This window comes from Globicephala melas, chromosome X (genome assembly GCF_963455315.2).
Source record: "Globicephala melas chromosome X, mGloMel1.2, whole genome shotgun sequence".
In the NCBI taxonomy this organism is placed as follows: Eukaryota; Metazoa; Chordata; class Mammalia; order Artiodactyla; family Delphinidae; genus Globicephala; species Globicephala melas.
In genome coordinates this window covers 71,194,116-71,218,417 of record NC_083335.1, presented here as the reverse complement: position 1 = coordinate 71,218,417, position 24,302 = coordinate 71,194,116, and the positions used below count along the sequence as shown (strand labels likewise).

Genomic DNA, 24,302 nt, shown 5'->3' with positions numbered 1-24,302 from the left:
AGTATATGCTCATTACATACATAAGTATTTGTTAAATGTGGGTTAAATAAGTAAATGAGAAAAATAATATATGTGACAAGGAAGGGAAGGGTGTGCCTATGCCCATCTATAAGAAACAGCATGGGATGGGCTTCCCTGGTGGCGCAGTGGTTGAGAGTCTGCCTGCCAATGCAGGGGACACGGGTTCGTGCCCCGGTCTGGGAAGATCGCACGTGCCGTGGAGCAGCTAGGCTCGTGAGCCATGGCCTCTGAGCCTGCGCGTCCGGAGCCTGTGCTCCGCAATGGGAGAGGCCACAACAGTGAGAGGCCCGCGTACCGCAAAAAAAAAAAAAAAGAAACAGCATGGGAAAGAAGGTGGAGACAACCTTTAAAAATAATTTATTCAACTCTAGTAATGTAATGAGAAAAGTAGTGAGAAAAGGAAAAGAGGGGAAAATGGGCATTTGTGGTAATAAAACCTACAAAGAGAGTGTCCTGACTAACTAGCAGGGAAGGAGCATAAGACCTGTGCTTTAAAAAGCGCATAGGTGGTTTCTGATCTGGGAGAGATATAACAAACTAGCAACATTTAATAAATATTGGATAGATAGACACGTCAGTGGGTAGAAGGGTGGGTTTGAACAATGGTCAGCCTCAAACACAGGGAAGAGCTGAAACTGGAAGAGTAAGAACAATCTAGTACACTAAAACATTTGTGATCCATACCAGTCTGTCCTGACAAATTATCTGGGATGTAATAACCTAGAACTCCAAGGTCAAGATATTAGAGCTGAAATCCAATTGGAATGCAGAGACAGGTGAAGAAACCCACATGTAAACTCACATTCTGTAAACTGAGCTGGAGTTGCTGTTTATATGGGAGGAAATCCTGTGTGAGCTCCACGGTCAAGCTGTTGGAAATGAAGAGGCTATGAAGAAAGGCCAAGACCTAGGGAAAAATGTATAAAAATAACTTTATCACCAGCACCTTCTCATTAATCAAATAAAGGAAATAGATGCACAAAAAGAAACTCCACACAGTGGAGTATAGTGTTAAAAGCAGTAACACAAACACAAACAGGTCTACACATAGCTATTCTTTTATTAGGTTAAACATTAACACTGGACTCAGATCTACAAAATAAGAACTATTACCAAATTTATTCATCAATACCCTTTTCAGATAGCATATAAAACCATTCATAATGTGGACAATATGGACATAATGTGGGAATAGACTGTGTCTTTATATCCTCAGGAATGGCACAGAATAGGTACTCAATAAATTAAAATGGCTAAATGGCATAATGAAGACTGTCATAATGCTAAAAGATCCAAGGATATTTTTTTTGAAAACCAATTTTCAAGTTAGAAATGTTTCAGGGAGGGGTTGGGACATTGCAGAAGAAGACGTAGAAATGATCAATAAAATATATTTTTAATGTTTAAAATGTTCAACCCCAATAAAAATCAAATATACACAAATAAAAACAAAAGAAAATACAATCTTCATCTATCAAATACAAACATTTTAAAAGCAATGCTCAATGCTGGTAATAGTAGAGTGTAATAGGAAGTAGTAAAAACTGCTCTGTTCTTTTTAGAAAGTAAACAGGTGAGTACATATACATATGTGCACACATATATACATACAAACACATAAATATGTGTGTATATATGTACATAAACACAAACTATATATACATAAACATATAAAAACTATGTACACATTTATGTACTATACACGTATGTATATATACATATATATGTACACATACATATAAATGCATATGAGTGTGTGTAGCACACACACAGTTATATAGACATTCTTCCTGTTTCTCTCCAAGGTTTCCCATCTCAGGAAATGACACCACCACCCACTCAGTCAATCAAGCCAGAAAGTATTCTGATTTCTTTCACTCACATCTCAATCTAATCAATCAGTAATTCCTGTCAGTTTTGCTTCTAAAATATATCTCTAATCCAATCATTCTTTTCTGTTTCTACTACCACCATCTGAACCCAAAGCAACATTTTTGCTTGCCTAGACCACTGCAGTAGCCTCCGAACTGGTTTCCTCAATCCCACTGTTGCCCACTTCCAAGTCCTTCTCCACACAACAAAATCAGCATGTCATATCCTATTTAATACCCGTCAGTGATTTTTCTACTATACTTAGACTAAAACCTAACCCCTTCACCATGCTTACAGATCCTATGCCTTCCTGTCAGATATTGTTTCCTGCCACTCTCACCAGTATCTAAAGGCATTAATCTTTTCATTCCTTGAGCACATCATTCTTTTCTAACTTACGGACTTTGCACATGTGTTTTTCTGTGCCTGGAATGTTCTTTCCCCATTATTCACATTGCCTCATCTTCTCTTTCTTTAGATCTCATCTTAAATCACACTTTCAGAGGTGCCCCTTGACCACTTGATCTAAAGTAGCTGTCTGTTCTTGTTCTTTGTTTTAGTCCTTATCACAACTTATAGTTATTTTATTTATGTGTATCCTTCTTTCCCTTCTGTCTACCCCATGAAAGTATAGTCTTCATAAAGACAGAAACTGAGTCTGTCTTTTTCACTATAGGATACCCAGTGTTTAGCACTGTGCCTGGCACATAACAGAAGCTCAATAAATGCTTATTGGATAAATTAATAAATACTTGTTTGCACATATACATATGCAGATATATACAACTGTGAGCACAGATACACATGTACACAGATATATACATATTCATGTGTAACATGTGTAAACACACATGCACATGTGTACACACCTCTACAAGTACACATGCACAATAGATAGAGAAAGGAATATAACAGATACACAGGGAATTTAGGAGTAAAAATGCCACAATATTAACAGTGATCATCTCTGTATGGGAGATTTGTTGTATTTGTTTTGTTCTACATATAAGTTTTTATAGCTTTTCTGCAATTGTTTTTTACATTGTTTTCTACATTATTTTATAATAAAAAAGAAAGTTGTTAAAATTCAACATAGTTGTCAAACCACAGCCCGTCATCTTTTATAATAAATTAAGGCTATTTAATTAGAAAAATTTTCAAAAGATGGAAGTAAAAATAGTAGAATGGGAAGTCACTGAATGAAAGGAACATGAGTTCCTAGAACAGTGTCTGGGATATGATGAGTACATTCAGAAACCATATGAAAGTATGAGAGGAAGGAAGGGAGGAGAACAAGGTAAAATGAAAGGTGACAGAGAAATCAAGGAAGGGAAGGAAGGAGAGGAGGAAAAGAAAGATAAAGAAAAAATCATAGCTATAGAGAGAAATGGGGGAGGAAGGAGTGTGGGGGAGGGAAAAGAAGAGTGAGAGAGAGAATATTAGTGAGAGAGCAAGAGTAACATAAGCCAGTGTGTCTACTTCTGTGACATTCATTACTAAGCACTGACTATCCTTCATATTCTTGGAGACTCCAATTTTATAATCAAAGTTCTCCACATTTACCTGAGATTTGGTAAATATTTTTAGACCATTCATCAACAGATAGAACTTACTGGCTCCACAATATTGAACTTCTTAGACTCCTGAACTTCCTGGATTTGATAAACATAATCAAGGGACGACTCAAAGAAATTGTGTCTCTCCTTGTCCACCTGGAGGTCTGCCTGTAGAAGAAGGGTAACAAATGTCACATAACAGCATAGTCATTCATGTAAGTCAGTTCTTACGGATTCAACAGAATGTTAGGGCTGGAGGAGAATTGTGCCACCAAGCAGTGATCTTATCCCTTTATTTTACAGATAGGGAACATAAAGCCAAGATAGAAAAAGTGACTGATGCAAGATTTCCAGTTTCTGGCCTAACAAGTAAGAAGCTTGGAAGTTATTGTGACCATCCTCATACAAGGAAAAGCTAAGCTGAGAATCAACAACTCTTCTTAGAACCAACAGAGCATTGAAGTCAGAGGAAAAACCACTGCCTCAAAAATTGGATAGAGAGTTGAATATGGAGAATCCAAGCTTGCCAGAGCAGAAGCCCAGAAGCAGAAGCCTGTTGCTGTAACCAGTATCAAACCTTATTTAAGAATATCTCTCTGAAGAAATCCAAAGACAATAGGGAAGACAAAAAACAAAGATACCAGAGGAAATTTTGGCCTCTGACAAGAACAGCTATAGCAAACTAAGCACAGCCTAAATCCTAGTCAGATAAGCATAAAACCTCATAATAATGGCCTTTTTACCTCAGTTCCTTTTACCCAGGGCATCATGTTCAGCTTTCAACAAAATATTACAAGGCATGCAAAAAGGAAAAACAAACCAACAAACACAGTCTGAAGAATCAGCATCAGAATCAGACTCAAAGAAGGCAGAGATGGTGGATGGTGAAATCATAGAACCAGGGATTACAGCTAAAGGCTGTTATGGAAAAGAGGACAATACACAAGAACAGATGGATAATATAAGCAGACATGAAAATTTGAAGAAATAATCAAAGGGAAATGATAGCAATCAAAAACACTAGCAAAAATAAAGAATGCCTTTAATGGGCTCACCAACAGACTGGGCAAGGCTAAGGAAAGAATCAGTGAACTGAATATATGCCAATAGAAATTTCAAAAACTGAAATGCAGACAAAATGGAATAAAGAAGATAGAGTAGATTATTCAAGAAATGTTGGACAATTATAAAAGGTGTAAGATATGCATACTAGGAATGCCAGAAGGAAATGAAGGAGAGAAACAGAAGAAATATTTAAAGTAATGATGACTGAAAACCTTCTAAAGTTAAACACAGTTACAAACAACAGATTGAGGAAGCTCAGAGAATAATAGCAGGATAAATACCAAAAAATCTACATGCAGGCATGTCATATTGAAAGTACAGAAAGTAAAAGGCACAGAGTAAATCTTGAAAGAAGCAAGAGAAAAAAACACCTTACTCAAAGAGGAGTAAGGATAAGACTTCTATTTTTTCAAAAAAATGCAAAAAGAGGAGAGTAGAGTAAAATGTTTAAGGCATTGAAATTTTTAAAAATCACAAACTTAGAATTCTGTATCCAGTGACATTATCTTCCAAAAGTGAAGGAAAATTAAACAATTTCACAAAAAACACAAAAACTGAAGGATTTGGTTGCCAGTAGACTCTGAGTCCAAGAAGTGTTACAGTTCTTAAGAAAGAAAAGGATATAGGTCAAAAATGTGTACCAACATAAAGAAGAGCACTACAGAAGCAATGAATGAAGGTAAAATAAAATCTTATATTTTTCTTATTCTTAACTGATCTTACAAATAAGAGTTTGTCCAAAATAATAATTGCAACAATGTATTTGGTGATTAGAGATTATGAAAAAGTGAAATGAATGACAGCAATATTATCAGGGACTCAAGGGAGAAATTGGAAATACTCTGTTATAAAGTTCCTGTACTACCAATGAAGTAGAATAATGTTATTTGAAAGTAGACATGGCTTAACTGTAAATGCATATTGAAAACACTAGGATAACCTCGAAGAAAGTTTTTTTTTAAAAAAGTACAACTGATATGCTAAGAAAGGACAAAAAATGGAATCATATTACAATTTCCAATTAAAAAAAGAGAATGCAGAACAAGAATGGAAGACAAAAAAAGGAACAAAGAACAGAGGCAATGAATAGAAAACAGTAACAAACATGGTAGATATCTATCCAACTATATCAATAATCACTTTAAATACACCAATTAAAAAGCTGAGACTGTGAGGACACATAAAAAATAAGAGTTAATTATATGTTATGTATAAGACATCACTTTAAATATAAAAGACAAAGATAGATTAAAAGTAAAGTTATGAAGAGACTTGAATCAAGATGGCACAGTAGGAGTATGTTCATCCCACCATAAACACATCAAAAATATATCTATAATTCTCACTGAAAACTAACTGGAGACTAGCATAAAAACTCCTGTACAACTAAGGCTATAAGAAAGACACACACAGAACTTGGTAGATAGGGAAAAGAAGCAATCAGGTCAGGACTCATGCCCCTGGGAGGGGACTCAGAGGAAAAGGGAGATTACACTGGTGGGGATTCTCTTTGGGGAGTGGTTCAAGCCACATATTGGGCCCCACAGCCCTGGGGCTCAACAAAGGGAAGACGAGCCCCCTTAGCTGGTCAGAGTACCAGTGGGACTATCAGAAAGGCTGCAGAAAGCCTGGATTCTGCTCCTGAGGAGCACATGAATGCTTGCTTGCTCGTAAAGCAAGGCAGAAAGGGCCGACTGAAACTGTGTGTCTCACTGACTAGTTTCCTGTGACTACCTAGGTGCACACACCAGCCTGAACCAAGAGAAGACTCCAGCATCATTTGCCTGAAGTCACAGCTCCACACTGGACCGAAGGCTGCCACTACCATATAATCCAGCAATTCTATTGCAGGGTATATATCTAACGAAAACAAAAACACTAATTCAAAAAGATACATCTGGGGGACCTTGAAGATGGCGGAAGAGTAAGACGCGGAGATCACCTTCCTCCCCACAGATACAGCAGAAATACATCTACACGTGGAACAACACCTACAAAACACCTACTGAAGGCTGGCAGAAGACCTCAGACCTCCCAAAAGGCAAGAAACTCCCCACGTGCCTGGGTAGGGCAACAGAAAAAAAGAAAAAACAGAGACAAAAGAATAGGGACGGCACCTGCACCAGTGGGAGGGAGCTGTGAAGGAGGAAAAGTTTCCACACACTAGGAAGCCCCTTCGCGGGCGGAGACTGCGGGAGGCGGAGGGGGGAGCTTCGAAGCCGTGGAGGAATGCACAGCAACGGGTGCGGAGGGCAAAGCGGGGAGATTCCCGCACAGAGGATCGGTGCCGACCGGCACTCACCAGCCCGAGAGGCTTGTCTGCTCACCCGCCGGGGTGGGCGGGGCTGCGAGCTGAGGACGGAGCTCAGGGAGAGGACTGGGGTTGGCGGCTTGAACATAGCGTGAAGGGGTTAGTGCACCACAGCTAGCCGGGAGGGAGTCCGGGGAAAAGTCTGCACCTGCCGAAGAGGCAAGAGACTTTTTCTTCCCTCTTTGTTTCCTAGTGCGTGAGGAGAGGGGTTTAAGAACGCTGTTTAAAGGAACTCCAGAGACGGGCGCGAGCCACGGCTAAAAGCGCGAACCCCAGAGACGGGCGGGAGCCGCAGCTGAAAGCGCGGACCCCAGAGGCGGGCGGGAGACGTTAAGGCTGCTGCTGCCGCCACCAAGGGGCCTGTGTGCGAGCACAGGTCACTCTCCACACCCCTCTTCCGCGGAGCCTGTGCAGCCCACCACTGCCAGGTTCCCGGGATCCAGGGACAACTTCCCCGGGAGAACGCACGGCGGGCCTCAGGCTGGTGCAAAGTCATGCCGGACTTTGCCGCCGCAGGCCCGCCCCGCACTCCATGCCCCTCCCTCCCCGCCGGCCTGAGTGCCCCGAATCAGCGGCTCCTTTAACCCCGTCCTGTCTGAGCAAAAAACAGACGCCCTCCAGCGACCTACACGCAGAGGCAGGGCCAAATCCAAAGCTGAGCCCCTGTGAGCTGTGAGAACAAAGAAGAGACAGGGAAATCTCTCCCAGCAGCCTCAGAAGCAGCGGATTAAAGCTCCACAATCAACTTGATATACCCTGCATCTGTGGAATACCTGAATAGACAACCAATCATCCCAAATTAAGGAGGTGGACTTTAGGAGCAAGATCTATGATTTTTTTCCCTTTTCCTCTTTTTGTGAATGTGTATGTGTATGCTTCTGTGTGAGATCTTGTCTGTATAGTCTTGCTTCCACCATTTGTCCTAGGGTACTATCCGTCCATGGTTTTTTCTTAAAATGTTTTTCTTAATAATCAATTTTAACTTTAATAACGTTATTATACTTTACCTTCGTTCTTTCTTTCTTTCCTTCCTTCCTTCCCTCCTTTAGACAACGAATCATCCCAAATTGAGGAGGTGGTCTCTGACAGCAAGATTTATGATTTTTCCCCCTTCACCTCTTTTAGTGAGGGTGTATGTGTATGCTTCTGTGTAAGATTTTGTCTGTATAGCTTTGCTTCCAACATTTGTCCTAAGGTTCTATCCGTCCCCTTTTTTTTTTTCTAAATAAGAATTTTTTAATTCAATAACTTTATTATACTTTATTTTATTTTTACTGTATCTTCTTTCTGTCTTTTTCCTTCTTTCCCTCCTTCCTTCCTTCCTCCCTCCTTTCTATCCTTCCTGCCTTCTTTCCTTCTTTGCTTCTTTCTTTCTTCCTTCCTTCCTTCCTTCCCTCCTTTCCTTCTTTCTTTCCTCATACTTCTACTAATTCCCTCTACTTTTTCGCCCTTTTATTCTGAGCCGTGTGGATGAAAGGCCCTTGGCGCTCCAGCCACGATTCAGGGCTCTGCCTCTGAGGTAGGAGAGCCAACTTCAGGACACTGGTCCACAAGAGACCTCCCAGCTCCACATAATAACAAATGGCGAAAATCTCCCAGAGACCTCCATCTTAACACCAGCACCCACCTTAACTCAACGACCAGCAAACCACAGTGCTGGACAACCTATGCCAAGCAACTAGCAAAACAGGAACACAACCCCACCCATTAGCAGAGAGGCTGCCTAAAATCATAATAAGGCCACAGACACCCCAAAACACACCACCAGACGTGAACCTGCCCACTAGAGAGACAAGATCCAGCCTCATCCACCACAACACAGGCACAAGTCCCCTCCACCAGGAAGCCTACACAACCCTCTGAACCAACCTTAGCCACTGGAGACAGACATTAAAAACAGGGGGAACTACGAACCTGCAGTCTGCAAAAAGGAGACCCCAAACACAGTAAGATAAGCAAAATGAGAAGACAGAAAAACACACAGCAGATAAAGGAGCAAGATAAAAATGAACCAGACCTAACAAATGAAGAGGAAATAGCCAGTCTACCTGAAAAAGAATTCAGAATAATGATAGTAAGGATGATCCGAAATCTTGGAAATAGAATGGACAAAATGCAAGAAACAGTTAACAAGGACCTAGAAGAAATAAAGATGAAACAGGCAACGATGAACAACACAATAAATGAAATTAAAAGTACTCTAGATGGGATCAATAGCAGAATAACTGAGGCAGAAGAACGGATAAGTGACCTGGAAGATAAAATAGTGGAAATAACTACTGCAGAGCAGAATAAAGCAAAAAGAATGAAAAGAACTGAGGACAGTCTCAGAGACCTCTGGGACAACATTAAACGCACCAACATTCGAATTATAGGGGTTCCAGAAGAAGAAGAGAAAAAGAAAGGGACTGAGAAAATACTTGAAGAGATTATAGTTGAAAACTTCCCTAAAATGGGAAAGGAAATAATTAATCAAGTCCAGGAAGCACAGAGAGTCCCATACAGGATAAATACAAGGAGAAATACGCCAAGACACATATTAATCAAACTGTCCAAAATTAAATACAAAGAAAGCATATTAAAAGCAGCAAGGGAAAAACAACAAATAACACATAAGGGAATCCCCATAAGGTTAACAGCTGATTTCTCAGCAGAAACCCTACAAGCCAGAAGGGAGTGGCAGGACATACAGAAAGTGATGAAGGAGAAGAACCTGCAGCCAAGACTACTCTACCCAGCAAGGATCTCATTCAGATTTGATGGAGAAATTAAAACCTTTACGGACAAGCAAAAGCTGAGAGAGTTCAGCACCACCAAACCAGCTTTACAACAAATGCTAAAGGATCTTCTCTAGGCAAGAAACACAAGAGAAGGAAAAGACCTATAATAACGAACCCAAAACAATTTAGAAAATGGGAATAGGAACATACATATCGATAATTACCTTAAATGTAAATGGAATAAATGCTCCCACCAAAAGACACAGATTAGCTGAATGGATACAAAAACAAGACCCTTATATATGCTGTCTACAAAAGACCCACTTCAGACCTAGAGACACATACAGACTGAAAGTAAGGGGATGGAAAAAGATATTCCATGCAAATGGAAACCAAAAGAAAGCTGGAGTAGCAATTCTCATATCAGACAAAATAGACTTTAAAATAAGGACTATTAAAAGAGACAAAGAAGGACACTACATAATGATCAAGGAATCGATCCAAGAAGAAGATATAACAATTATAAATATTTATGCACCCAACATAGGAGCACCTCAATACATAAGGCAAATACTAACAGCCATAAAAGGGGAAATCGACAGTAACACATTCATAGTAGGGGACTTAAACACCCCACTTTCACCCATGGACAGATCATCCAAAATGAAAATAAATAAGGAAACACAAGCTTTAAATGATACATTAAACAAGATGGACTTAATTGATATTTATAGGACACTCCATCCAAAAACAACAGAATACATATTTTTCTCAAGTGCTCATGGAACATTCACCAGGATAGATCATATCTTGGGTCCCAAACCAAGCCTTGGCAAATTTAAGAAAATTGAAATTGTATCAAGTATCTTTTCTGACCCCAACGCCATGAGACTGGATATCAATTACAGGAAAAGATCTGTAAAAAATACAAACACATGGAGGCTAAACAATACACTAGTTAACAATGAAGTGATCACTGAAGAAATCAAAGAGGAAATAAAAAAATACCTAGAAACAAATGACAATGGAGACACAACGACCCAAAACCTGTGGGATGCAGCAAAAGCAGTTCTAAGGGGGACGTTTATAGCAATACAAGCCCACCTTAAGAAGCAGGAAACATCTCGAATAAACAACCTAACCTTGCACCTCAAGCAATTAGAGAAACAAGAACAAAAAAAACCCAAAGCGAGTAGAAGGAAAGAAATCATAAAGACGAGATCAGAAATAAATGAAAAAGAAATGAAGGAAACAATAGCAAAGATCAATAAAACTAAAAGCTGGTTCTTTGAGAAGATAAACAAAATAGATAATCCACTAGCCAGACTCATCAAGAAAAAAAGGGAGAAGACTCAAATCAATAGAATTAGAAATGAAAAAGGAGAGGTAACAACTGACACTGCAGAAATAAAGAGATCATGAGAGATTACTACAAGCAACTCTATGCCAATAAAATGGACAATCTGGAAGAAATGGACAAATTCTTAGAAATGCACAACCTGCCAAGACTGAATCAGGAAGAAATAGAAAATATGAACAGACCAATCACAAGCACTGAAATTGAAACTGTGATTAAAAATCTTCCAACAAAGAAAAGCCCAGGACCAGATGGCTTCACAGGCGAATTCTATCAAACATTTAGAGAAGAGCTAACACCCATCCTTCTCAAACTCTTCCAAAATATAGCAGAGGGAGGAACACTCCCAAACTCCTTCTACGAGGCCACCATCACCTTGATACCAAAACCAGACAAGAATGTCACAAAGAAAGAAAACTACAGGCCAATATCCCTGATGAACATAGATGCAAAAATCCTCAACAAAATACTAGCAAACAGAATCCAACAGCACATTAAAAGGATCATGCACCATGATCAAGTGGGGTTTATTCCAGGAATGCAAGCATTCCTCAATATACGCAAATCTATCAATGTGATAAACCATATTAACAAATTGAAGGAGAAAAACCATATGATCATCTCAATAGATGCAGAGAAAGCTTTTGACAAAATTCAACACCAATTTATGATAAAAACCCTGCAGAAAGTAGGCATAGAGGGAACTTTCCTCAACATAATAAAGGCCATATATGACAAGCCCACAGCAAACATCATCCTCAATGGTGAAAAACTGAAAGCATTTCCACTAAGATCAGGAACAAGACAAGGTTGCCCACTCTCACCACTCTTATTCAACATAGTTTTGGAAGTTTTAGCCACAGCAATCAGAAGAAAAGGAAATAAAAGGAATCCAAATCGGAAAAGAAGAAGTAAAGCTGTCACTGTTTGCAGATGACATGATCCTATACATAGAGAATCCTAAAGATGCTACCAGAAAACTACTAGAGCTAATCAATGAATTTGGTAAAGTGGCAGGATACAAAATTAATGCACAGAAATCTCTGGCATTCCTATACACTAATGATGAAAAATCTGAAAGTGAAATCAAGAAAACACTCCCATTTACCATTGCAACAAAAAGAATAAAATATCTAGGAATAAACCTACCTAAGGAGACAAAAGACCTGTATGCAGAAAATTATAAGACACTGATGAAAGAAATTAAAGATGATACAAATAGATGGAGAGATATACCATGTTCTTGGATTGGAAGAATCAACATTGTGAAAATGACTCTACTACCCAAAGCAATCTATAGATTCAATGCAATCCCTATCAAACTACCACTGGCATTTTTCACAGAACTAGAACAAAAAATTTTGCAATTTGTATAGAAACACAAAAGACCCCGAGTAGCCAAAGCAATCTTGAGAACGAAAGAAGGAACTGGAGGAATCAGGCTCCCTGACTTCAGACTATACTACAAAGCTACAGTTATCAAGACGGTATGATACTGGCACTAAAACAGAAATATAGATCAATGGAACAGGATAGAAAGTCCAGAGATAAACCCATGCACATATGGACACCTTATCTTTGATAAAGGTGGCAGGAATGTACAGTGAAGAAAGGACAGCGTCTTCAATAAGTGGTGCTGGGAAAACTGGACAGGTTCATGTAAAAGTATGAGATTAGATGACTCCCTAACACCATACACAAAAGTAAGCTCAAAATGGATTAAAGACCTAAATGTAAGGCCAGAAACTATCAAACTCTTAGAGGAAAACATAGGCAGAACACTCTATGACATAAATCACAGCAAGATCCTTTCTGACCCACCTCCTAGAGTAATGGAAATAAAAACAAAAATAAACAAATGGGACCTAATGAAACTTCAAAGCTTTTGCACAGCAAAGGAAACCATAAACAAGACCAAAAGACAACCCTCAGAATGGGAGAAAATATTTGCAAATGAAGCAACCGACAAAGGATTAATCTCCAAAATTTACAAGCAGCTCATGCAGCTCAATAACAAAAAGACAAACAACCCAATCCAAAAATGGGCAGAAGACCTAAATAGACATTTCTCCAAAGAAGATATACAGACTGCCAACAAACACATGAAAGAATGCTCAACATCATTAATCATTAGAGAAATGCAAATCAAAACTACAATGAGATATCATCTCACACCAGTCAGAATGGCCATCATCAAAAAATCTAGAAACGATAAATGCTGGAGAGGGTGTGGAGAAAAGGGAACACTCTTGCACTGCTGGTGGGAAAGTAAATTGGTTCAGCCACTATGGAGAACAGTATGGAGGTTCCTTAAAAAACTACAAATAGAACTACCATATGACCCAGCAATCCCACTACTGGGCATATACCCTGAGAAAACCAAAAGTCAAAAAGAGTCATGTACCAAAATGTTCATTGCAGCTCTATTCACAATAGCCCGGAGATGGAATCAACCTAAGTCCCCATCATCGGATGAATGGATAAAGAAGATGTGGCACATATATACAATGGAATATTACTCAGCCATAAAAGGAAACGAAATTGAGCTATTTGTAATGAGGTGGATAGACCTAGAGTCTGTCATACAGACTGAAGTAAGTCAGAAAGAAAAAGACAAATACCATATGCTAACACATATATATGGAATTTAAGAAAAAAAAATGTCATGAAGAACCTAGGGGTAAGGCAGGAATAAAGACACAGACCTCCTAGAGAATGGACTTGAGGTTATGGGGAGGGCGAAGGGTGAGCTGCGACAGGGCGAGAGAGAGTCATGGGCATATACACACTAAAAAACGTAGTAAGGTAGATAGCTAGTGGGAAGCGGCCGCATGGCACAGGGATATTGGCTCGGTGCTTTGTGACAGCCTGGAGGGTTGGGATAGGGAGGGTGGGAGGGAGGGAGATGCAAGAGGGAAGACATATGGGAACATATGTTTATGTATGACTGATTCACTTTGTTATAAAGCAGAAACTATGAAAAAAAAAGGAGAAACTAACACACCATTGTAAAGCAATTATACCCCAATAAAGATGTTAAAAAAAAAAAAAGAAGAAAAAGAAAGATACATCTACCACAACATTGATAACAACATTATTTACAACTATCAAGATATGGAAGCAAACTGAGTGTCCATCAACAGAAGAAGAAAGAATAAATAAGATGTGATACACACACACACACACACACACACACACACACACACACACACACACACAATGGAATATTACTCAGCCATAAAAAAGAATGAAATTCTGCCATTTGCCACAACATGGATGGACCTAGACAGTTTTAAGCTTAGTGAAATAAGTCAGAGAAAGACAAATACTCTATGTTATCACTTATATGTGGAATCTAAAAAATAAAATAAACAGATGTATATAACAATACAGAAACAAACTCACTAATATAGAGAACAAACTAGTGGTTACCAGTGGGGAGCAGGAAAGGGGGAGGGGCAATATAGGGGTATGGAATTAAGAGACACAAAGTGCTATGTATAAAATAAATAAGCAACAAGTATATACTGTACATCACAGGGAAATATAGCCATTATTTTGTAATGACTTTAAATGGAGTAGAACTTTAAACATTCTGAATCATTATGTTGTACACCAGAAACTAATATAATATTGTAAATCAACCATACTTCAATTAAAAAATAATTTTAAAAATTTAAACATTTTTCAGAGTAAAGGTATGAAGAAATATTCCATGCCAACAAAAATCAAAAGAAAGCTGGAGTAGCTATATTAATTTCCAAAAAAGGAGACTTCAGAGAATTGAAAGCTATCAGGAAAAAAAAGGGGCATAACATAATAATAAATAGGTCAATTCTGAAAGAATATATATCAACCCTTATTATGTATAACAGAACATCAAAACACGTGAGGCAAGATCTGATAGAAATGCAAGGAAAAATAGATGAGTCTACTATTAAGAGTTGGAGACTTCACCATTCCTTTACCAATAGTTGACAGATCGAAGAAGCAGAAAATCAGTACAGGTATACCTCATTTTATTGTGCTTCATTTTATTGTGCTTTGCAAATATTGTGTTTTTTACAAATTGAAGGTTTATGGCAACACTGCATTGACTGATGATAGTTAGCAATTTTTAGCAATAAAATATTTTTAAATTAATGTATGTACATTTTAAAAAATATAATGCTATTGCTCACTCAACAGTCTACAGGATAATGTAAAGATAACTTTTACATGCATTGGGAAACAAAAAAATCATGTGACTCATTATATTGCAATATTCACTTTATTGCAGTGGTCTGTAGCCAAACCCACAATATTTCTGAGGTATGCTTATGAAGACATAATTGAACTGAACACCCCATTAGCAAGTAGATGTAATCAACATCTATAGAACACTTCATCCAACAACAGCTTATTTTCAAGCTAACACAAAAGAATCACCAAGATCAATCACATTCTGGGACATACATCTGAACAAATTTAAAAGAACAGGAATCATACAAAGTATGCTCTCAGATCACAGTTAAATTACACAGAAATCAAAAACCAGAAATAGCTGGAACACACCAAAATACTTGGAGATTAATCAGCACATTTCTAAATGACACATGGGTCAAGGAGGAGTCCTCAAGAAAAATTAAAAAGTATTTTCAAATGAAAATGAAAATACAATTTAATATTTGTGGGATTCAGTGAAAGCAGCACATAGGAACTGAATCAATAATTAATAGCCTTCCAAAAAACAAAGCACTAGGCCCAGCTGGGTTCACTGGTGAATTCTACCTGACATTTTAAGGAAGAAATGATACTAAATTCTACACTCTCTTCCAGAAAATAGAAGCAGAGGGAATATTTCCTAACTCATTCTCTAAGGCCAACATGACCCTGTTATCAAAACCAGACAGAGATATTACAATACAGAAGAAGTACAACCAATCTCTCTCATGAACATCGAGGCAAATATTCTCAACAAAATATTAGCAAATCAAATGCAACAAGGTGTAAAATAATTATAGACCAGGACCACGTGGGATTTATTCCAGGAATGCAAGGCTGGTTCAACATTCAAAAATCAGTTGATGTAACTAATCACATCAAGAGATTAAAGAAGAAAAATAATATGATCGAAGAGATATAGAAAAAGCGTCTGACAAAATCCAACACACATTCATTCATGATAAAAACTCTCAGCAAACTAGGAATATATGGGAATTTCCTCAACTTGATAAAGAACATCTGCAATAATCCTGCAGCTAACATCATACCTAATGGTGAGACACTAGATGCTTTGCCTCTAAGATTAGGAATAACTATGAAAATCATATTGGAATTCCAAGCTATTGCAATAAGACAAGAAAATGAAATAAAAGGTATATACATTGGGAAGGAAGAACTAACACTGTCCTTTTTTGCACATGACACAATTATGTATGTAGACAACCCTAAAGAATATACAAAAATCTCTTGGAACTATTAATGAACTATAGCACAATTTCAGGATACAAGGTTAATATACAATAGTCAATTGTTTTCTTATATGCTAACGCTGAACATTCAGAATTTGAAATTTAAAACACAGTATCATTTACATTAGAAGAAAAAAATGAAGTATTTAGGTATAAATAAAAAAATATGTACAAGATACATTGATGAATACTACAAAACTCTAATGAAATAAGTCAAAGATCTAAATAAATGGAGAGATAGTCCACGTATAAATATAGGAAGACAATATTATCAACATGTCTGTTCTTCACAACTTGATCTATAGATTCAATGTAGTCCAATTCAAAATCCCTGCAGGCTATTTTCTAGATATCAACAAAGTGATTCTAAAATTTATATGGAGAGGCAAAAATATCCAGAATAGCCAACACAATACTGAGGGAGAAAAACAAATCAAAATATTGACACTATCTGACTTCAAATTACTGGTAAGTTATAGTAATCAGAACAGTATGGTATTGGTGAAAGAAAAAAACAAATAGATCAATGGAATGGAATTGAGAGCCTAAAATAAATCCACATAAACATATTCAACTGATCTTTGACAAAGGATCTAGGAAAATTCAATAGAGAAATGATAGTCTTTTCAAAAAATGGTGCTGGAACAACTGTATATCCCCATGCCAAAAAAAAAAAAAGAATCTAGAGACAGACCTTACACCTTGCATAATAATTAACTCAAAATGGATTATAGAAGTAAATGTAAAACACAAAACTATAAAACTCCTAGAAAATAACATAAGAGATATTTTAGGTGACCTTGGATTTGGTGATGACGATTGAGATATAACACCAAAAGCATGATCCATGAAAGAGAATATTGATAAGTTTAATTTCATTAAAATTACAAACTTCTGCTCTGTGAAAAATTCTGTTGAGTGAAAAGATAAGCCACAGACTGGAAAAAAATCTTTGTAAAACATATCTGATAAAGGACAGGTATCTAAAATATACAAATAGCTTTTAAGATACAATAATATGAAAACAAACCCAATTGAAAACGGGCAAAAGATTTGAACAGACACCTCACCAAAGAAGATCTACAGATGGCATATAAAAAGATATTCTGCAACACACGGCATTAAGAAAATGCAAATTATAAAAGTAATGAGGTATCACTACACACCTACTAGAATGGCTAAAATCCAAAACATAGACAACATCAAAGGCTGGCTATAGTGTGGAGCGAGAAGAACTCTCATTCACTGATGGCAGAAATAAAAAAATAGTACAGCCACCTTGGAAGATAATTTGGCAGTTTCTTAAAAAGCAAAATATACTTTTACCATGCAGTTCAGTAATTGTGGTCTTTGATATTTAACTGAATTATTTGAAAAGTTATATACACAAAACCTGCACACAAATGTTTATAGCAGCTTTAATAGTAGTTGACAAAATTTGGAGGATTCCAAGATGTCCTTTGATAGGTGAATAGGTAAACAAATTGTAATACATCCACACAATGAAATATTAGTCAGTGCTAAAAAGAAATGGGCTATCAAGCTGTGAAAAGACACAGAAGAACCTTAAATGCACATTTCTAAGTGAAAGGAGCCAACCTGAAAAGGCTACATGCTATATAATTCCAACTATATGACATTCTGGAATAAGCAATAATATGGAAACCATAAAGAGATCACTGGCTACCAGGGGTCAGCCGGGGTATGGAACGAGGAAGTGATGAACAGGTGGTGCCTAGGGATCTTTAGGGCAGTGAAACTATGTTGTATGATAGTGTAATGATGGATTCATGTCATTATACACTTATCAAAATCTATAGAATGTGCAATGCATTGGCTCATCAACTGTATCAAATGTATCTCGCAAATGTTAATAATAGGGGTAACTGTATGCAGGGGATTAAGAATATATGAGAACTCTCTGTACTTATCATTCAATTTTTCTTTAAATCTAAAACTGCTCTAAAAATAGTCTCAATATTAAAAAAGAAGTGAGTGATCCAAGGTCCCCCAGCTTTGTTTTGATTAGACAAACACAAAGGCTGCATTCTTGCTCATTAGGAAAGCTACCAGGGACATCTAGATACAGCACCAAACTGCTAGGACACGCTAGAAGCTTTCATTGCAAAAGGCTCTAAAAGAATAAAGTTTGGACTGTGTCTGGGCTTCTAAAACCCACAGGTTCAGTAATTCTCTAGGAGGACTCAAAGGACTCCACATATAGTCATACACATGGTTAAGATTTATTTCTGTGAAAGGATACAAAGCAAAATCAGCAAAGAGAAAAGATGCATGGGATGAAGTCCAGCGAAAGCTAGGTTCAAGCTTCCAAGAGTTCTCTCTTAGTGCAGTCACACAGGAAATACTTAATTCCTCCAGCAACAAGTTATGACAACACATGAAATGCTGTGTACCAGAGAAGCTCATTAGATACTAAGTGCCCTAGGTATTAAATTGATTGCTGTACACAGGCTCCCTCTGCTGAGCATGTACCAAACTTCTCGACTCCCAGAAGAAAATAAGGTGTTTAGTATAAACCACATTGTTTGTACAGGCAGTCTAGGCACAAGGAGTCACTCTTACCACTTAGGGAAACTTTTATATCAGTGTAGGGTACTGTTTACCAGCCAAGTTCCCAGAGACCAGCCAAGATGGGAACATATGTATATGTATAACTGATTCACTTTGTTATAAAGCAGAAACTAACACACCATTGTAAAGCAATTATACTCCAATAAAGATGTTAAAAAAAAAGAGCTAATCTTGTAAGCATACTTTTCTAAGCATAGAAGTCTTGGGCCAGTTATGTTAACTCTTTTCTGCATAGGAACCCTGGCACAGAATAGAAGGAAAAGGAAGAAAGCAAAATTGTGCAAGAGGAAAATGGCAGATGACCCCAGACTAGTACTTCATTCCAGTTTATGGAAGAGAAGCAGTCCTTCAACCTTTCAACACTAACTCCATCTACCACTGAGTCTCTTGACTCATCACCTTCAAGTACCTCACATTCTGTGATGGATACTCACTAAATCAGGTGTCATGAGATGAGTTTCAGCTTTGCCACAGTCTGTGTGACCATGGACAAGATGATTTCTAAGCTCATGTCTATGACTTCATTCAGTTGGGTATCTCTTTTTATACTTGAACATTCAATATCTCTATCTCTTACTGGATCTTTTATCCAAAACATAGATCCATTCTACCAGTAAATAAGTCTTAATCAGTTAATTCCTGTTTTTCCCTTCCCCAGTGCCACTTTTTCTGACTCAGAACTTCTCCCCTAGATCATTGCAATAGTTTCCTAAACTGGTTTTCTTGCTTCCCGTCTCTCCCGGATTTAATTCATCCTACAACTTCAACCAGTTTAAGATTCCTAAAATAGAATTGTACTCATATTGCTTGCACAACCAAAGGCCTTCAATAATTCTTCCACGGTCAACAGAATTAAAGCAAACTCCTGAGCCTACTACACCACAGTATCTCTACAACTTTCCTGATCCTTTCCTGTCTTTCACTATCCTCCAATAGTAATGCAAATTCTGGTCAAACCTTTAGCCAAACATTGTTTTCCATCCTTGGGGCCACTGCCCTCCACTATCCTCCAATAGTAATGCAAATTCTGGTCAAACCTTTAGCCAAACATTGTTTTCCATCCTTGGGGCCACTGCCCTCCACTTGAAAGGTCCATTTCTATATTTCTATCTGTCAAACACTTTACATATAATCATATTACCACCTCAAATTTAGAAGGGCAACATTCTTCCACAAAGGCAATTCTCCACGTCCAAATGTAAGTTTTTTATTCTCCAAATACCTTCATATCCCTACAAGGACACCACATACACATTACATTATGTAAAAAAAATTCTACTTATATAAGAGTCATGTGTCTTCTCATTTTAGCATCCTAACTGTAAGCTACAGAAGAGCAGGAAGTACGTCTTACTGTCTTTGTAGTCCTGTTGCAACCAGCATAGTGCCTGGCATGTGGTAGGCACTCACTGAGTAGTGGCTTCTTTGAACTGAAGTCAGTGGAAGTGCCATATAAGCTGTAGTCCCAGTGTAGGACCAAAAAGAAAAAAAAAAAAACCCTACCATTGGAACACCTCATGGGAAAAAAGTAGATCTACTCCTGATCTATCAAATACAGCGCTAGTTTAACTCTATCCTAATATGTAATCTAGAATCAGAAACTTAGAACTGAAAAGGACTCTAGAGATCTTTGAGTACCACTCTTCCTTTGATAGATAGAGAAACTGAGGACAAAAAAGAAATATCCAAACTGTGAGTTTGTGGAGAAGGTGGCTTGAAAACTCAGGGCTCCTGAGTCATTGTCCATGGTTTTATCTGCAAGCACAACTATTATACATGGTTCTCTGCTGAGGCAGGGTATGAGGAAAGCCTTGCAATAGGAAGCTGCCATGTATCAAGGCACAGCTGGCAATAGAAGGCAGGGCAGGCTGTTTGAGCATACCTCTTGTAACTGAGATTCTTTCTTTTTGGAAGACAAATGTAAGTGCCGATCCAGCAAGGAATAAAACCTCTCTCCATCCTTTTCAAATTTCTTTTTCCGCTCCTAGAGGTGGGAGAGAAGGCACAGATTAACATGTCTACAATTTTAGTTCAGTCTGCTCAGAAATGAGAATGCATAACACAGTGTCAGGTTTCATGTGGTCAATCTCTCTAGTTCCCAGTAAGGAAAAAAAAAAAGGCAAGAGAGAATTAATTTGGTCTCAGTAATTTCGGCTTCCTCAAACATAACCTTGAAAAATTCCAACTACACAAAGGGTAGTTCCTATTGGTATAGCTAAAGGCTCTGGGAGCTGCTGCTCAGAGAATGGCACTTAAAACGCACCTGTGTGCAGGTTACCTTCTCTTCTCAATATTTTTCACATGCATTAACTACATTAATTTTTTAAAGGACAAAGAAGGAACACAATAGTGAACAGTGAATATACCTTTTAAATGTTAATCTACAGTGCATTTAGACAGCCAAATACTAAGTAAAATATCTCCAAGGCAATTGGAACCTAAGACTGCCTCTGTGAATGAGGAGTTCTTTGATATTGTTCAAGCATTTGAGTATTGCATATTAAAAGATGATGTTAAAGATGAGGAAAAAATCCCAGAAGGTTTAACTGAAAATAAAGAGTTGAAAAGCCTTATGAAGGATGGAGTACTCAGTCGTCACTCTCTTCAAGTATAAAATTTAATTAAGCTCTCTGCCTCTCAGCACAATAAGAAATCACACAGTCTCCAAAGGAGCACTAAGAATACTAGTTTGTCACAGATTAAGGCTGACATTCGGCAATCCTCTCAGCACCACGTTGAGAAATTCACGTAAAAGGCTTGTGTTGTCACATATGAAATCTAAACTCACTGAGCCCCTACAGTGTGCCAGGTATTCGAAGAAGCAGCATGGGGAACACATAGACAGAAAGAAAAAAATACCTCACCCATGGTTTATTTCTACAGGCAATCTGCTGCTGGGCAAGAAGCCAGCACAGAACTGAGGGACCTCTGATCTGTAAGGAATGTGCTTTTCACCAGAGGGAAAAAAGTAAAAGAGGAAGCTAACATTAACTGAGGCATACATCAGGCCAGGCAGGACATTAGGTACTTACTATTTTTTTTTGAATTTTTGAATCTTATATATTTAATTTTTCTACAGCAGGTTCTTATTAGTTATCCATTTTATACATATTACTGTATATATGTCAATCCCAATCTCCCAATTCACCACACCAACACCCTCCCGTCACTTTCTCCGCTTGGTGTCCATAAGTTTGTTCTCTACATCTGTGCCTCTATTTATGCCCCCTGCAAACCGGCTCATCTGTACAATTTTTCTAGGTTCCACAAATATGGGTTAATACACGATATTTGTTTTTCTCTCTCTTACTTAACACTGTATGACAGTCTCTAGATCCATCCACGTCTCTACAAATGACACAATATTGTTCCTTTTTATGGCTGAGTAATATTCCATTGTATATATGTACCACATCTTCTATATCCATCTTCTATAGTCTGTCGATGGGCATTTAGGTTGCTCTCATGACCTGGCTATTGCAAATGGTGCTGCAATGAACATTGGGTGCATGTGTCTCTTTGAATTATGGTTTTCTCTGGGTATATGACCAGTAGTGGGATTGCTGGGTCATAAGGTAATTCTATTTTTAGTTTTTTTAAGGAACCTCCACACTGTTCTCCATAGTGGCTGTATCAATTTACATTCCCACCAACAGTGCAAGAGGGTACCCTTTTCTCCACACCCTCTCCAGCATTTGTTGTTTGTAGATATTCTGATGATTCCCATTCTAACTGGTGTGAGGTGATATCTCATTGTAGTTTTGATTTGCATTTCTCTAATAATTAGTGATGTTGAGCAGCTTTTCATGTGCTACTTGGCAATCTGTATGTCTTCTTTGGAGAAATGTCTATTTAGGTCTGCTGCCCATTTTTGGATTTGTTTTTTGTTTTTTTTAATATTGAGCTCCATGAGCTGTTTATATATTTTGGAGATTAATCCTTTGTCCATTAATTTGGTGGCAAATATTTTCTCCCAATCTGAGGGTTGTCTTTTCATCTTGTTTATGGTTTCCTTTGCTCTGAAAAAGCTCTGAAGTTTCATTAGGTCCCATTTCTTTATTTATATTTTTATTTCCATTACTCTACGAGGTGGATCAAAAAAGATCTTGCTGTTATTTTTGTCAAAGAGTGTTCTTCCTATGTTTTCCTCTAAGAGTTTTATAGTGTCCGGTCTTACATTTAGGTCTCTAAGCCATTTTGAGTTTATTTTTGTGTATGGTGTTAGGGAGTGTTCTAACTTAATTTTTTTTTTTTTTTTTGTGGTACACAGGCCTCTCACTGTTGTGGCCTCTCCCGTTGTGGAGCTCAGGCTCCAGACACGCAGGCTCAGCGGCCATGGCTCACGGGCTCAGCTGCTCCGTGGCATGCGGGATCTTCCCGGACCGGGGCAGGAACCCACGTCCCCTGCATCGGCAGGCAGACTCTCAACCACTGCGCCACCAGGGAAGCCCCTACCTTAATTCTTTTCCATGTAGCTGTCCATTTTCCCAGCACTGCTTAGTGAAGACACTGTCTTTTCTCCATTGTATATCCTTGCCTCCTTTGTCATAGATTAGTCGACCATAGGTGCGTGGGTTTATGGGTTTATCTCTGGGCTTTCTATCCTGTTCCATTGATCTATATTTCTGTGTTTGTGCCAGCACCATATTGTCTTGATTACTGTAGCTCTGTAGTATAGTCTGAAGTCACAGAGTATGATTCCTCCAGCTCCGTTTTTTCCCCTCAAGACTGATATGGCTATTTGGGGTCGTTTGTGTGTCTCCATACAAATTTTAATATTTTTGATCTAGTTCTCTAAAAAATGCCATTGGTAATTTGATAGGGATTGAATTGAATTGAATTGAATCTGTAGATAGCTTTGGGTAGTATAGTCATTTTCACAATATTCCTTCTTCCAATCCAAGAACATGGAATATCTCTCCATCTGATCTTTAATTTCTTTCATCAGTGTCTTATAGTTTTCTGCATACAGGTCTTTTGTCTCCCTAGGTAGGTTTACTCCTAGGTATTTTACTCTTTTTGTTGCAATGGTAAATGGGGGTGTTTCCTTAATTTCTCTTTCAGGTTTTTCATCATTAGTGTATAGGAATGCAAGAGATTCCTGTGCATTAACTTTGTATCCTGCAACATTACAAAATTCATTGATTAGCTCTAGTAGTTTTCTGGTGGCATCTTTAGGAATCTCTATGTATACTATCATGTCATCTGCGAACAGTATCAGTTTTACTTCTTCTTTTACAATTTGAATACCTTTATTTCTTTTTCTCCTCTAATTGCCATGGCTAGGACTTCCAAAACTATGTGAATGATAGTGGTGAGAGTGGACATCCTTGTATTCTTCCTCATCTTAGAGGA

At 38.0% G+C, this 24,302-nt stretch overlaps 1 protein-coding gene across 6 annotated transcripts in view; it reads right to left on the bottom strand.

Annotated features, from left to right (window-relative positions):
- Positions 1–24,302, bottom strand: part of OPHN1 (oligophrenin 1) — a 607,786-nt gene that overhangs the window by 255,944 nt on the left and 327,540 nt on the right. For 5 of the 6 annotated variants that reach the window (XM_030847098.2, XM_060292179.1, XM_060292177.1 and 2 more), the window contains exons 6-8: positions 20,830–20,931; positions 3,507–3,617; positions 824–928 (exon numbers count right to left, since the gene is read on the bottom strand). In XM_030847098.2, the coding sequence (XP_030702958.1) occupies positions 824–928; positions 3,507–3,617; positions 20,830–20,931 (318 nt within the window). The remainder of the gene's footprint in view (positions 1–823; positions 929–3,506; positions 3,618–20,829; positions 20,932–24,302) is intronic. The other variant, XM_060292180.1, reaches the window with a different exon arrangement.